Below are 15,956 nucleotides of genomic sequence, written 5' to 3' on the forward strand. Positions count from 1 at the left end.
GCAGGTCTTCACTGAATAGAGATTCACCTTTCTCATGATCTGTGCTTACATTTCAAAAGGGTTTGAAGCCCTGGAGCCATGGAGATATTCCAGCAATCTCTCCTCCTGGAGACACTGAATTACATTCCAAAGAGTAGGAACCCAGGAGCCGCCCCCTTTCTCCCTGAGGAGGACTTACTTATACTGGGAGAATCAAGTTGCTTTCCCTCTCTCAGGAGGAGAGAGGAACAATGTGCCTATAAGCCTGCAGATTCTTATTTCCGGGTTTCTCACCTACAGTACAGACCCCCGAAAGGGGTAAGGTGACAGCAATCTGGCCCTCACCACCTCACCACAGAAGGGGAAACACTAGAGCAAAGGAAACAAATCTGGTTATCGCTCTTAGGGATAATCAGTCCCTACCCAGGAAACCCCAGCTCGACTTTCAGGACAACACAAATAACCATGGGCGTGGAAAAATTACCAAGGTATGTCCACTCCGGCCCTCGCCACCATCAGAATCAGGTCTAGGCCACTGTACAGATTTCAACCAAAACTTCAATGCAAATCAGTACCCGATGTGTCTGCAGCGAGCAGCCCCACTCCTCAGACTCCACAACTCGCTCTCTGAACTACGTCCTGGTTCTGCTGGTGGATAGAAGCCCTGCTCATCCTGTCAGAAAATGCTGAGGTCCCACCTCTACAACTTACACAGTCTTACCGCTAAAAGAGGAATAAGTAATTCCCCCTGAGCTGTTGGGAGCATCTGTCACTGACCTAAAGGGACGGCGGTGACTGAAACAAAGTTCCTGCCTGGTGAACGCCCATCCTCCTGGGAGAGCGCTCCACCAACTGCAAAGGTTGTCTTCAGCTGTTTTTGCCTATTACTATGAATGGTGGTTATTAGTAACAGTTGCCAATGCAAATCGTTTTAAGAGGCAAGTAAAAACAAATGAGAATACATCTATCATTCCTTACATTTCTCTGGCATGTACTAAACAGTCTTGCTGGCTGAGAAACTTTCAGGGAGGGGTCTTTATAAAGGTCAAATTTAATACAGTCTGATTTCTGATGAAGGAGTAAAGGCAGTTCGGTGGAGAAGGGATAGTTTTTTCTCCACTGGTGCTCGAACAACTGAGCATCCAAGACGTATAGGGTTGGCCAAGAAGTTTGTTCGGGTTTTTCCATATGACGTTACCGAAAAAATAAAATTAAAAAATAAAAATCCTGCTGCGGTACCACCAGGCTGTTTCTTTACCCATCTTCCTAGGCTCCTGGCTGGTTTGACGCCTGATTCTCCATCCTGTATCTCTCCAAGAAACTGCATTTCTGTCTAAGTTAGGGATAGACTGAGACTGTTGTCTGCAACCAGGAAGCTTGCCATTGAACCAGAGGGTACACAACAAGCAGCTGACGGCAGCAGACTGCCGAGTGCCTCTGTGACGCTGAAACCCCTGGAGCAGGCGTGATGCCCGGGAGACGACCAGATGTGTCCCTCTGGACGGGTAGCCAGCAGGCCGCATGCCCGCTGCGTGAAGGCTTGTGAGAACGGGGAGAAGACGGGTGCCAACGGCACTGCGGACTCTCCCACCAGAGGTTCTCAGGATTCGAGTTTCATGAACAAACTTTCAATATTTCTCATTTGATCTACAGAATCTGCTCAAATTTCAGATGCCTACATATTTTCAGTGACCAACGCTCCTTGATAACAGACTTAAACTGTTTTTCCGTCTCCACTGTTTTCCGTTGGCTAGACTCCTAGCCTACTGACTAGGGCAGGGCCTCGCTTAGCAGCCCGTAACATCTGGGATTACCTTCTGCTAGAGGAGGGATACGAAATGGCCTATACAAAGCTAGCTATAAACATACACACTCTGAAGAGACACAAGAGCCCAGCAAACTATAAATTTTAAAAGTCTGACAGATCGGCCGGCCCGGACCTAGGGGAGGAGAGCCGAGGGCGCTGGAGTGAAAACGAGTCTGCGGCGACGCCAACACGGCGGCGGCGGGCGGGAGACGGAGCTCTGTAACCACCTTGTCCCCGTGAACTGCCCTTTGGTGGAGGAGGAAGTTAGCAGCCCCAACTGGCGGGTTCCGATTACTGGTGCCACCAGGCTTCTTGGCAGAGCTAAGAATTTAGCAGAATTTCAGCAGAATAATCGGCATGCCGTCGGCTGTGGTTTTAGAAGAGCAAGACCAAAATCTGAGCAGCTTAATCTCTTGGAGTCTGAAGCAGTTCATCACATCACTTATGACTTTCAGCCCCGTGTCCTAGTGCATTGTGCAGCAGAGAGAGGCCAGATGTTGTCGAAAATCAGCCGGATGCTGCTTCGCAACCTGACGTCGATGCTTCCGGGAACTCGGTGAAGAACGCAGCTGCGGTCGGAGCATTTCTAATCTACATCAGCTCCGATGATGCTTTTGCTGGAACAAGCCCACCTTAGAGAGAGGAAGACGTACCAAGTCCCCTGAATCTTTATGGCAGAACGAAACCAGAAGGAGAAAGGGCCATCCTGGAGAACAACCTAGGAGCTGCTGTTCTGAGAATTCCTGTCCTGTACGGAGAAGTCAAAAAGCTTGAGGAAAGTGCCGTGACCGTTATGTTTGATAAAGCGCAGTTCAGCAACAAGTCTGCGAACAGCGACCACCGGCAGCAGCGGTTCCCCACACACGTCAAAGATGTGGCACTGTGTGCGTCAGTTATCACAGAAGAGGATGCTGGATCCATCAGTTAACGGAACCTTTCACTGGTCCGGCAATGAACAGATGACTAAGTATGAAATGGCACGTGCAACTGCACACGCCTTCAAGCTCCCCAGCAGCCACTTGAGACTGAAAACTGACAGTCCTGTCTTAGGAGCACAACGACGTCTGAGAAACGCTCAGCCTGACTCCTCCAAATTGGAGGCCTTAGGCATTGGCCAGTGAACACCATTTCGAATTGGAATCAAAGAATCACTCTGGGGCTTCCCCGGTGGCGCAGTGGTTGGGAGTCCACCTGCCGATGCGGGGGACGCGGGTTCGTGCCCTGGTCCGGGAAGATCCCACATGCCGCAGAGCGGCTGGGCCCGTGAGCCATGGCCGCTGAGCCTGCGCGTCCAGAGCCTGTGCTCCGCGGCGGGAGAGGCCGCAGCGGTGAGAGGCCCGCGTACCGCAAAAAAAAAAAAAAAAAAAATCACTCTGGCCTTTCCTCATTGACAAGAGATGGAGACAAACGGTCTTTCATTAGCATTGTGTGTTGTTGTTGTTTAAATGAGATGTGGCACTTTTTAAAGAAAAAAGGAAGCCGTTCTGTACCAGTGCTCTTAATTGTGACTCATGATCTTTCAGGTGAATGATGCTCTTGCACTGGTGAAACTAAGGAAACCAAGGACAATAATGCCTTGTTTGAAGTCATGAGTTTTCTGTTTATCATTTTGTTCTGGCTTAACTTGCTGTTTGAATATAGTAAATTATGATTCTCAAATATTTGAGAGCCAGGATGAAACATGTCTGCTGTAGACTTTTTTTTTGGATGAAATGCATTGTTCATTCCTATAAATAACCTCTACATTTTCAGGACTTTTGCATCTGTTGGTCCTTTTCTGTTTTAAAGTGTGTTAAATAGTATAAAACTCATTGGTGTTCATTATTTGCTTTGCTTGAGCTCAGATCAAAATGTTTGAAGAAACTTTATTTTTGCAATTGAAGTGCAGTTTTTCCGCTTGAGATGTTTCAACTTGTCATGTATACTGGAACTCCTGCAGCTTGATGCTTCCTGCTTCTGGAGCGGTGAGTGGTGAGCCTTTGAGAGAACATGTGTATGTATTTTTTTAATATATATGAAACTGTCCTTTTCACTCCATGTCACCAAGTGATATTTCGTATGTGTGGTTATACTAATAGTAAGGAGCCTTGTAAGTCTTTTGACCATTCATGAACAATAATAAATAGGTACTGCTGGCATGATAAAAATATAAAGAATAAATAAATCTGACAAATACCACAAACATCGCAAAATACAGGAAAGTAAGTATTTTCCTTAACTGCTGGATTTTGTAATACGTTTTTCCTACATTGCTTTGACGGCACACTTGCTGATATCACCTCTTCATATCAGAATGACTTAAAAACATCTTCCTATGGACATAAAAAAATAATTTTACTCTAGGATGACTGATCAAAATGGTTTTTCAATTACATATTTTAAGAGTTTCATCGATGGATGAGTTCAATTACAATTCATTTTGGAAACGTCATGCATGTAAGTTTTAGAACTGTCAAATTTTGGAAAACTTTTTCGAGTTCTTTTTTCACATGGGTTTGGAATTTATAGCGTTTCAATTTTTTTTCAGTGACTAGTAACATTTTAGTAACATACATGCTCTCTTTTAATTATGTCCATTCACCAGTTTTTATTAACGTTCTTGTCATACAGCATATCATAGTGTTAATATGGTCTGCATCAATATATTGTGTCAAATCAGTAGTAAATCTAAATGTTTTTACAGTGTATTTATATGATGCACTCCTCTTCATTCATTGGGTTATCGAATAATACAAGAGCCTAGTGATTACTTCTATTCAAAATCTAACTCATGAATTACTACGTTTGGTACGACCTGAGAAAGTATCCTGTTACAATTAGCTTTTAACTCGGGATAACTTCTGATGTTCCATCATCTTCATCACACAGACCCCCAGCAGCAAGACTGAACAAAGATGCTCACCCTGTACATTCAAGCTTGAACCTCACCCTTAACAGCTCAGCCTGTAGTGCACTAAGAAGTTACTTTTTAATCCCATAATTCTCTTGTGAAAGGAACTACAACACATTTTGGGGTGTTAAAATCACAGTTGATGTAAACCTTTATGGCATACTGTGCCTTTTCAAACAGGCTGGGTGTTTTCATCCCATCACCACACCAGGTCTCCTTTCAGTGGTGTGCAGTCACAGCTAGAAACCCCCGTTGGGACACCACTGACGGGGACACAAGGAAAACCCAGACCATGAACACGTTACACTGCGGGTAGCTCGAGGTGGGGGGAAGAAGGCTTGGTGGGAAGTGGCATCTGAATCAGGCCTCGGGAGAGGAATAGAAATTCATCTGCCATTACCCAAGGCACTCTCTCTTCTCCTCCCTCCACATCCAAGTTAAACTACGTCCCGTGACTCTTACCTTCTTAGTAAAAAAAACCATTAATATTTACTGAGTATTATTTGCCAAGAACACTGCTCAACACTCTGCATACGTTACTTATGTTACACAACAACCGCCCCGTTCGGTCAGGCAGTATTCACTCCCCCTTGTACTGAGCAAACTGAGAACATTGATAATAAATAACTTGCCCGACAGCACTCAGCCAGGAAGTTAGGTGTCCAGGATCCTGATCTGTGCAGTGGTTGCAACATGTACACCCAACCCCTCTGCTACTCAACCCCCTGCACCTCTGCTGCCCCACACTTCCTTGCTGGTGACACCCTTCCTCCTCAGAAGGGCCCTTGGCTCATTCCCCGTGAGTCCGGCAACCCTGGGCAGAACCCATCAGCCCACCAGTTTCCAGGGAACCGAAGTCCAAAGATCATCTCGGGCATCATCTTTCTGGTGGTCCTGCTGTAACCTTCTCACAGGGCCCGTGAGCAGCACGCGGCGGCACAGATGTGGTATTTCCCAAGTCCCCGTTGCCGACTGTGCACAGAGCGTGCGCGCACCGGCACAGCACCTGGCACCCAGCACCTTAAACGTTTGTAAACATCGGCTGGAATTCTGGTATACTTCCCCCACAACGGGATGTGCAGGGAGTCAAAGGGACAGATGACAAGTACCTGGCACACGAAGGAGACAAAACACTTGCTTCCTCTAACCTGGGCCTTGAAAGAGGAGAAAGGGTAAGCGTAGCCCAGGTGTGTGCAATGGGGAAGAGGGGTCAGGGAAGGTGGCACCCCAGCCAAACAGCCAACGCACCTGGGGCTGCAGGAGCGCCTGCCATCGAGACCCAACACCAGACTAAGGATGGTGGGCGCAGCACAGCATTCTGTATACCAAAATTTCAACAGAAGATCAGATAAAAAATCACACATCACATGGACTGAGACAGAAAGGGGAGAGAAATGCTAAATGCCTGAAGTAAAAATGCTAAATGCCTGAAGTAAAAATGCCTGAAGTAAAAAGGGAACTCATTCATCAAAAATTTCCATTTTGGAAGAGCTACCATTCAGTTTTACAAACTATAAATGATTTAAAAGAGAGTTTAAGGTCCATATCCAATAGTCTAGTGATTTATAAAACATGCCCAAATTGGCTTTTAGCAACTAGAAGGGTTTGAAAATTAAACATTTACGGGAAAAATAATTTCATTATCAAACCGTAAGATTTCATAAATTGCCAAAACAACAAACTCACGTGAAAATATCCAAAATGACCCCTGTATATAAGGCATGGCCCAGACACCTCTATCCTGCTGCTCCCCTGTCCCTATTCCTCTCCATCCACCCTGAGATGCAGGCCCGGGAACCCCCTGCCCTCTCTTCTCCTTCCTGGTTCCGGGGAAGCAGGCCCGGCTTTACCCAGAGTTACCATTCTGCAGAGGCAAAGCCCTGGTAAAGGCCCAGTGTGCTCCAGAAGGTGGGGAGGGGTCCACAAGTCCCCTCCCACTGCCGGTAGCAGCACAGACTGCCCCGCGGAGACGTGACGTGAGCCTGATGCCACGTGAGAGGCCAGACCCATCTTACCTTGCTTTGCGATCCATTTCCGACAAGGCAGGAAGGTTGCTTTTTTTTTTTTTTCCATCAGGGTAGAAATTCTATGCTCAAAATTCATTTTCCCTCCTAACTCTGTAGTTATTGCTCTCTTACTTGTAGCAGCCGGTCAGGCAATTTCATTCTCATTCCTTTAAAATGATCACTAAGCAGGATCCACCCAGCTGTGGGCCTGGCTTTCACTCATCCAGACACTCAGGTGTCTCTGAACCTGTGCACGTTTCTGCCAATGTTTCCTGCCTCAGTTTTAACCCTGTGGATGGACACGTAGCTGCTGCAGTCCTTAGTCAATCCTCTGTCCGCATCTCCTGACCATTCTGTTTCCACCTTGGTCTTTTTGCTACACGTGCAGGGAGTTCTTTACCTTTGAGGTTACTAATTTTTTTTTTTTTTTTTTTTTTTTTTGCATTATCCCATCATTCAATCCGTCCACCGAATGACTTGGCGCAACAATTTTTTAATCAAAAATCATTTTGGGGGCTTCCCTGGTGGCACAGTGGTTAAGAATCCGCCTGCCAATGCAGGCAGGGGACACAGGTTCGAGCCCTGGTACGGGAAGATCCCACATGCCGCGGAGCAACTAAGCCCATGTGCCACAACTACTGAGCCTGCACTCTAGAACCCGTGAGGCACGACTACTGAGCCTGCGTGCTGCAACTACTGAAGCCCACACGCCTAGAGCCCGTGCTCCGCAACAAGGGAAGCCACTGCAATGAGAAGCCCGCGCACCACAGCAAAGAGTAGCCCCCGCTCACCACAGCAAAGAGTAGCCCCCACTCACCACAACTAGAGAAAGCCCGTGCGCAGCAACAAAGACCCAACGCAGCCAAAGATAATTAATTTTAAAAGATCATTTTGACTGCACCTTTTTCATAGCGGCCTTTTGTAGGTACAAACGTTCTCAAATCTCAAGTAGTTCAATTAGGTTTTTACTTTAAAATTACTTTGTTCTCTGAATCGTTTCCCCCAAGAAAAGCCATTCTGCTGGTTCATCTCAGCCTTTGTCACATGCTGTTCACTTTCCTCCTCCATCCAGCGTGGATGACCCAGGAGAGTGGCTGCCCTCATTTCCTCTGCACTTGTTTCCACCAAATACGCCCCTTCGTACAATGGGGGCTGGCAGTGTAGACCATGTCAGGAGGGCGGCGTGGGTTAGCGTGCAAGGGCAGAGACCAGGTGGGGTCCCAGGCAGCCCGAGGCCAAGTCCAGGAGGGTCTGCACCTGGGCCGTGGGGCGTGCTCTTCCCCAGGTGAGCGCTGCCCTCCAGCACATCCAACGGGGCCGTCAGTGCACAACCTCGAACCCCGCTGCTGCCCTGTGCCAGTGTCCACACTGAGCCGCAGACAGGAGGCCTGCCCACGTCCGTCAGGAGCAATGCTCTGACCAGCCTGGGGGGGGCGGGGCAGCCAGGCCCGCTGTCCCTGAGCCACTCCTCAGACTTGAAGCGGGGGCCTCCCTGGGTTCAGGGTAAGGATGGCTGTCCCCCTGAAAGCGTACCGTGTCGTCCTCGGGCGGCAGCTGCCCAGCCCCAGCCTGTGCTTCCCAGACCCCTGGATCTGTGCATGTGGTCGCCTTGGATCCTCCCCGGGCACGTACTGGGGCTGACTTCCACTCCAGGCACCAGGGATACACACTGCTTACAAAGTCCCTGCTCCAACGGAGCTTACGGATGATAACCCAGCGCATCTCAGACAGCAATGAGAGATGAAGAAAATACACAGGGCAAACGTGACAGTGACGGGAGGGAAAACGGGCACCCCCTTCCAGCTGGAGCTTCTCTGAGAACGAGACGGAAACAAGCCAGCCCGGCAGGATTCTGCGGGAAGGACGATCCACACAAGGAGAGGCAGATACACCCCAGACAGGACCCACCTTGGCAGCTCGCAGGTGCTGTGTGGCGCTGGAGCGAGGAAAGAGGGGCGAGGGGCAGAGGCAGGCGGCGGCCATCGGGGCAGGACCAAGGTCAGCACAACTGGGGCCTGGTTACTGTCACTATGAAATACAAAGGGCGTGAGCTTTCACTCACTTTAGTCGTCATCAATAAAACGAGACTTTTATTGACATCTGACACACAAAGAAACATTTGAAAAACTCCACCGTACAATACAGGTTTTACCATAAAAATGTTATTTCCTGGGTTAATGTTTCAATATGTACTTCTCAACAAAAAGGAAATGCTAATCACACTCAAAACCGTCTATCTAATCAAGGGACACATGTGGAAAGAGAGCTTTTTCACAGCTGAAGTTTAAGCTATTAAAACTATCGGATCAGATGTATGTACTGCTGATGACAAAGCGAGTCTCATAGTTGGCATTTTCTCCCCATCCTCCCAGATACCATAAAAAGATCAGATTCTGTGGGTAACAGAAAAATGACAGATTTCAGATGCTACTATTCAAAAGTTTTCTGCAAAATTAAAGCGCCACACCCCGATGATCATTCCATTGAAACAATTTCAAATCATTGCACAGAAACCTAGCTCCTATCAAATATCAAAAATAAATCACACATTTGACACAGATTCCAGAGGGCCAGAACAGAACCACAATCTTTATAGAAAATGACTTTTTACAGAGATGACATCCAAGGAAATACATTTTACAGTGAGCACACTGGGGGACTTTTAGCAACAGACTACATCTTCACGCAGCGCTATTTCCTCACGTGAAACAAAAAGCCTGACCGAGACTGAGATCACGGCCCACAGACTGAGGGCAGCTTGGCGGAGCGGCTCCCAGGCTGCCCTGGCCCACATTCTGTCCTGCTTCCTCTTGGTGTTCATGGCTCAGCTTCACTTAAATGGTATAAAATCAGATTCTAATGTCACATAACCTTGATCCATACATGATCACTTCCCTTTACATTTCGGAGCCTAGTAAATATTTCTGAAGTGTTTAGACTAGTATGCAATGAAAAACTAACATTATACAAACCACAAAGTCTGTTCACTTCTTGAGATCAGTGAATTAGGTCTAATTCGCTCCTTTTATTAATAAAGGTGACAATAAAAAGCTTTAATTTAACTGAAATTAAAAAGTACAAAATTTAACACAGTCACAGCTTTACTTACATCCACATGAACACGCATGCATCACTTCCAACTGTGCTTGTTGATACTTCAGGATCAGTAATGTCTGCAACCTACATAAACAGCAGCACAATGGGTAGAATGTAAACGAGACTGCCTGAAATGCTGTCATTGGCTCAACTTTTAAGGGTTACAATGAAACTATGTACAGTGTATAAAGCTTGTCAAACTGGATATGGTCTTAGGCCATTACTACTGTTACAGTCCAATTTGGATTTTAATATAACCAACTTATAGATCTGAAATAAAAGCACTGCTTAATGGTTTCAGATGCACTTTGGTATTTAATATGTTTCAAGGCATCTTTACAAATAATAAATTATGACTATGACAAGGAGAACCTGTGAATAAAGCTGCTTACATGGACATAGCGCGGCGACTGCAAGTGCTGTCAGAGACAATTCCATGAATCAAAAGTCATAACCACATCTGGATTTTAATCTTTAGAACAAGCAAAACTAAGTAGCACACACGAGTAGTTTAATATAACCTTAATGGTCTAACAAACCTTCCAAATGGAAGGAAATATAAAATAAAGTCAACCTATCAAATGTAACTTACAGTGATGGGCTTCAGGACTGCAGAAATCCCAGGCCACCTGCCAACTACCTGCAGAACCACCTGCTGCCGAAGTGCCTGACCCCAGGCGGCTGCCCCACAGGTGCGCACGCGGAGCTCTGGGAACCTACGGCTTTACTGGCGCCTTCGTTATGCGCTTAATACTGGCATTTCACAGACTCGCTCCTTGTAGTGAATTTGAGCGTAATCAACTTCCATAGAGAAGCACGTAGCTAAACCACATTAAAAATATTGAATCTTCCACGCATGGTCTCAAATAGGAGTATTTTGTTTAGTATAATGAAAAGTTAATTTTTTTTTTTTTTTTTTGCGGTACGCGGGCCTCTCACTGTTGTGGCCTCTCCCGTTGCAGAGCACAGGCTCCGGAAGCGCAGGTGCAGCAGCCATGGCTCACGGGCCCAGCCGCTCCGCGGCACGTGGGATCTTCCCGGACCGGGGCACGAACCCGTGTCCCCTGCATCGGCAGGTGGACTCCCAACCACTGCGCCACAAGGGAAGCCCAACAGTTAATTTTTTTTAATATCTGTAATCTTTTTGGAACACAGGCACCAACAGGGAGCAGACATTCCAGCAAAGAGAGATTGTCCAGGATAAAAAAAAAGAACTGATCGGAGTCCTTTGTCCCTTTGCCGATTAGAATACTTCCTTCTTTCATCGCCTAGGCAACATCTTCCAGATAATCCGCCACGTCACTGAGCTGGGACACAGTCAGGTCCTGTGTCAGGTCATCAAGCTTCGTTGTTCAAAAGAAAGAAAAGAACTAGTGTCAGGATGCAAGCAGAGTCTTAAATAATGTTTAACGTCTACGCTGTAGCTTAAGCGCCGTCTTATGCTCTACAAACTGCTGCACAGGCAGAAGTCCTCGCCCTCACTTTCTTCTTCCTTTTCTGAGATTTTTTTGAAAGCTGAGCTAACAGTTGAACTCTACATGAACAAGAAGACTGGCTGTTAAAATAACCCATCTGTAGCTCTTTTCATAACTTTAAAGCAACATTTTCAGGCCTCTTTAGGATGACATAAGGTAAAAAGAGAAAGACAAATTATTACAAACTTATACCGTCTCAAGAATTAGAGAAGGCACATTATATATTATCACTTAACCTTCAGAACAAGCCTGTGAGGGAGGCATTGACACCTCCTCTCACGAATAAAGAAACTAAGGATCAAAGGTTGCAGCTCGCCTGAGAAAGCACATGCATGAAAGAACAGGAACGCGGGCCCAGATTCACTATAAAACGCTGCTTCTCTCCAAGGCCTTCTCCCTGCATGACAGTCCCTGACAGTCACAAGCACTTGGAGAGTCTCTCCTCATTCTGGAAAGCAAGGTTCACCTCCAGGCTGTAGCGACCTACAACCTCAAAGGCAGACTCACCCCCAGTTCACCGTGGGCACTGATATCTGATCCTGAGATGCTGCCTTACATCGCAGATCTATCATACACCTAAGTATCTGCTCTCTGCCCAAGAAAAGGTCAAATGTGATCTCCAAAACGCACTCCTAATTTTACACCCTGACTCCCCGTTTCTGCTGTCTTGTCTCCCTGCCTGCTCACAACAGTCCACACCCCAGTCTCTGCTTCAGCTCCTGCATTCACAGGGATCTTATATACACACAAACCTTTGATACTGACGTCTCTTAAAAGGACCTCCTACCTACAGTGTCTACACCCTGAGGTGGTCGATTCTGACTCTCATCCTGACCCACCATGGCCCAGTTACACCCACAGCAATTGAAGCCCCAGTAATAACACGCCAGCATTTCACAAGCACTCAGTTAACAAAGCAGGCGACAACTGAAAACAATTTTACACATTCATTACAGACATTCTTTTTAGATTTGGACCAGGAAACTCCGTCATAAACTTTACGGAACTTTCAACTGCTTTTCTCCTAGTTAGTATAATTTTTATTTTATTGGCGTATAATTGCTTCACAACGTTGTGTTAGTTTCTGCCTCACAGCAAAGTGAATCAGCCCTACGCGTACACACACCCCTCCCCCTTAGACCTCCCTCCCCACCGCCCATCCCACCCAGCTAGGCCATCGCAGAGCACCGAGCTGAGCTCCCTGTGCTACACAGCAGGTTCCCACTAGCTATCTAGTTTACACGTGCCGGTGTATTTACGTCAAACCTAATCTCCCAGTTCATCCCGCCCTCCCCCCTTCCCCTCCTGTGTCCTGTTCTCTAAGTCTGCCCTTCTGTTCCTGCCCTGCAAGAAGTATACAGTTTCGAAGCTTTACGGCAGCTCAAGGCAACAGGCACAGACAGCACTCCACGGGAGAAGCACAGCATCATACTTGATCACTGGTATTGACGTCATCTATTTCCACAGAGAGGTCTTCCTCGATCTCTTCACCAATACTTAGCTCACTTTTTTCTGAGCGATGGCTGGTACTAATTTCAGGGGGGAAAAAAAAGAAAAATAAGAACTTTGAATATAAACATTTAGAGAGAGTAACTAGCATTCTTCAATCTTTCATGTAATTATTTTAATTCTTTAAATAAAATAGAATAAACTATTACACATCATTAATTCCACACATCTCATCTCGCTTGAGCCTTAAAATAACTCAGCAAGGGCACAGGAATAGTCCAGTCCATTTACCAGATGAGAACACTAAGCTTCATACTAGTGACTATGGTCACAATGGCATGAAAGAAGCAAACCCAGATTTTAAAAATTTCATCTCTCAAAACACTGTATGTTAGGAAGTAAACACAAATTCTAAATTGGGGGAAAAAAGCTATCAGTTACATAAAATTCTCAAACTCTGATTTAAAATTTCTAATCATATCTACAACATATGTTACTTCCAAATTAATTATTAGCCAAGTCATAGGTTATATTTTCTTTACATATATAAAAAAATTACCTAAAACAAAATATTAAGAAATGTCCCGTGAATCAGAACAACCATTTGAGGGGGCAATTTCTTTAAGCCGAATGCAGACAATTCCCCCCACTGAGATCAGAAAGGGGAGAACGAAAGCACTGGCAACCCAGTGGCCCAACTGCTTCTGCTGGCTTCTGAGTCGATCCTTCAATGTTACTTCCTTTTCTAATTCTTATCAAGTTCCCTGCACATAATACAGATGTTCTTATTCTAATGTAAAATCAAAAACACGCTTCAAAGTCCAATGTATAATTCCGGATTAACTATCTTTCATTCACCTTCAATCAATATGAACAAGAGAATCAAAGACTAAAATAAGCACCAACGTAATCCTGTCATACTTTCCTGTTCAGGAACTGTTTACAATTTACGTATTTCTTGTCCAACCATTTTTCTTACCTATTAAAATCATCAGCATAGTCATCTTCCTCTCCAGTCCCTGGTAAGTTTAAGAAAAGATATATATGTTATATTTATATAAACACACCTCACAATTTATCTACAATTAGACACACATTTCCTTCAAAAACTACACTGCTGAATTATATGGCATCATTAAAAAGAACAGCTGGGCTGTAGTTTGGATTTGGGGGAAACTAACCACCCACTCCCCCACCTTCCTCCGGCTTCTGTAGCCAATTCAAGGACAAAATAGTCACTGAAGAGTGGGCTGGAGCCTAACATTAGCCTCTGACTTCCTGGTCACACATACAAGCCTGTCCTGCAGGCCAAATCTGCCCACAACCTGTTTTTCTACAGCCTGCAAGTTAGGAATGGCTTTTACATTTTCCAATGATTGTAAAAATACAAAGAACACTCAGAGACTACGTGTGGCCCACAAAGCCTAAAATACCCATTCTGCCCTTTACAGAAAGAGTTTGCCGACTCGTGCTTTACACATGTGAAGCACCTGTCTGTGAACATGAGTGCCTTTGACTAATATTTTTGTCTCCCAAACTAAACTGTGCTCTAAAGCCTTATTCCAGAAGCGTCAAGGTTCTGAAGGCGGTACGGTGCCCACAAGTGGCCCAGGGCACTCGGAGGCTTCTCCTGCTGCAGGAGTACTGCTCCCGCTGCTGCTCCAGGCCACAGGACAGGGCACAACACCCCAGAGTTCCTGTTACACGTCCATCCCCATCAGACTGACTCCCTGGGGCCCGGACCACGTTCCGCCAGCCCCAGGGAAGCGCCTCTGCCTCGGGACGCACTATGCTCGCGGTCCGAACAGCAGGCTCTCCCCTCTGCCTGCCCCAGCAGGTCTCGCAGAGCAGTCACTTCCTGGGAGAGGCTCCCCCATCGCCAAGGCTACGCTAAGTCAAACTACTCCCCGCTTCCGTAAGGTTGCGGCCTGACTCTTCTAACACTCAAAGTACCCGTAAGGCACCTGTTTAACACCCATCTTCCTGCTAGGTTTAAACCCCACGAGGACAGAATCCGCTGTGGTTACTACTCCCTCCACCCCCGGCCGACACAGTAACCCTGGATACATAAAAACCGTTCAACCATCTGTGCATGAGGTGCTCACGGTAGGCTGACTGACACTTCATTTAAGATTTTATTCTAAAAAATAATCGCCTTAGGGCCTCCCTGGTGGCGCAGTGGTTGAGGGTCCGCCTGCCGATGCAGGGGACACGGGTTCGTGCCCCAGTCCGGGAGGATCCCACGTGCGGCGGAGCGGCTGGGCCCGTGAGCCATGGCCGCTGAGCCTGCGCGTCCGGAGCCTGCGCTCCGCAACGGGAGAGGCCACAACAGTGAGAGGCCCGTGTACCGCAAAAAATAATAATAATAATCGCCTTAAAGCAGTCCATACTGCAACTGGAAATCTACTGACCTAAACCAAGTGATCCGATTTTATCATTGACCAATTTAAGATCTTTCAGAATTGTGTTTCCCCTTTTACCTGTGAACAGGAAAAAACAGTCACATTAAATTGACTTTTAGAATATAATAGTCTCTAAACCATGTCAACTTTTTTTTGCAGTACAGGGTTTGTTGATACATCATAACCAAAAACTAAGAAGAAAATTACAAACTGTGATTAATTGCACTGCATTATGCATTATTATGCATTACACAATAGAGTGCGCTTACACTATGTATCACACAGCCCTTTTTTAACCACACTATTACATATCCTTTTTGTAGCCATACTACTTTTTATTGGAACCTGACCATCAAAATCATTTTCTACCCAACTATCAGATATCAGCCTTCTATAAGAAGCCCTACTGGGTATGAATTCATGGACTACAGTTAATTATTCTCATCAGTTTTATTTTTCCTTTGAACTTCTAAATTTTGCTTCAATTTAATCGCTATTTCATTTACCAAACTTATCTCCTCATTGGTTTTTATTTCTTCAGTGCCCAGTTCTCAAGGCCCTCTCTAAATCATTATTTCCTAGTCAGTATTAAGAGTGACATGATCATGACACTCTGGATTCCTTCACTGAAGGTGACAATACCATGGGAAAGGAGAAGAAGAGGGAAACTGGGCCGAATTAACAGACTCATGGCTAGTTTACTTTATGTGCCCCGAGAAATCCTACTACAGTGGTATCACATAACACAAAATGGTTAGTAAGTACTACAAGATTATGCAAAACCCCACAGCAATTTCCTAATAAAGATCTACTCAAAGAGGCACATTTATACTCTAAACACTCTGCCAATTA

The 15,956-nt window shown here is 45.9% G+C and overlaps 1 protein-coding gene and 1 pseudogene across 4 annotated transcripts in view; one reads left to right on the forward strand and one right to left on the reverse strand.

Moving 5' to 3' along the window:
- The first annotated feature begins 2,143 nt into the window (after positions 1 to 2,143).
- On the forward strand, positions 2,144 to 3,208 carry LOC132437203 (methionine adenosyltransferase 2 subunit beta-like; annotated as a pseudogene).
- A 3,963-nt stretch (positions 3,209 to 7,171) lies between these two features.
- Positions 7,172 to 15,956, reverse strand: part of CEP43 (centrosomal protein 43) — a 28,669-nt gene continuing 19,884 nt past the window's right edge. The window contains exons 9-14 of one of the 4 annotated variants that reach the window (XR_009521887.1): positions 15,114 to 15,182; positions 13,682 to 13,721; positions 12,686 to 12,782; positions 10,371 to 11,121; positions 9,792 to 9,862; positions 8,748 to 9,075 (exon numbers count right to left, since the gene is read on the reverse strand). Coding sequence is in view for 2 of the 4 variants with exons in the window: in XM_060029650.1 (XP_059885633.1) it covers positions 11,047 to 11,121; positions 12,686 to 12,782; positions 13,682 to 13,721; positions 15,114 to 15,182 (281 nt within the window). In the remaining 2 variants the exon portion in view is untranslated. Of the gene's footprint in view, positions 8,711 to 8,747; positions 11,122 to 12,685; positions 12,783 to 13,681; positions 13,722 to 15,113; positions 15,183 to 15,956 lie in introns of those variants that run through there. The other 3 variants (XR_009521886.1, XM_060029650.1, XM_060029649.1) reach the window with 3 other exon arrangements.

Source organism: Delphinus delphis, chromosome 14, assembly GCF_949987515.2.
Source record: "Delphinus delphis chromosome 14, mDelDel1.2, whole genome shotgun sequence".
NCBI lineage: Eukaryota > Metazoa > Chordata > Mammalia > Artiodactyla > Delphinidae > Delphinus > Delphinus delphis.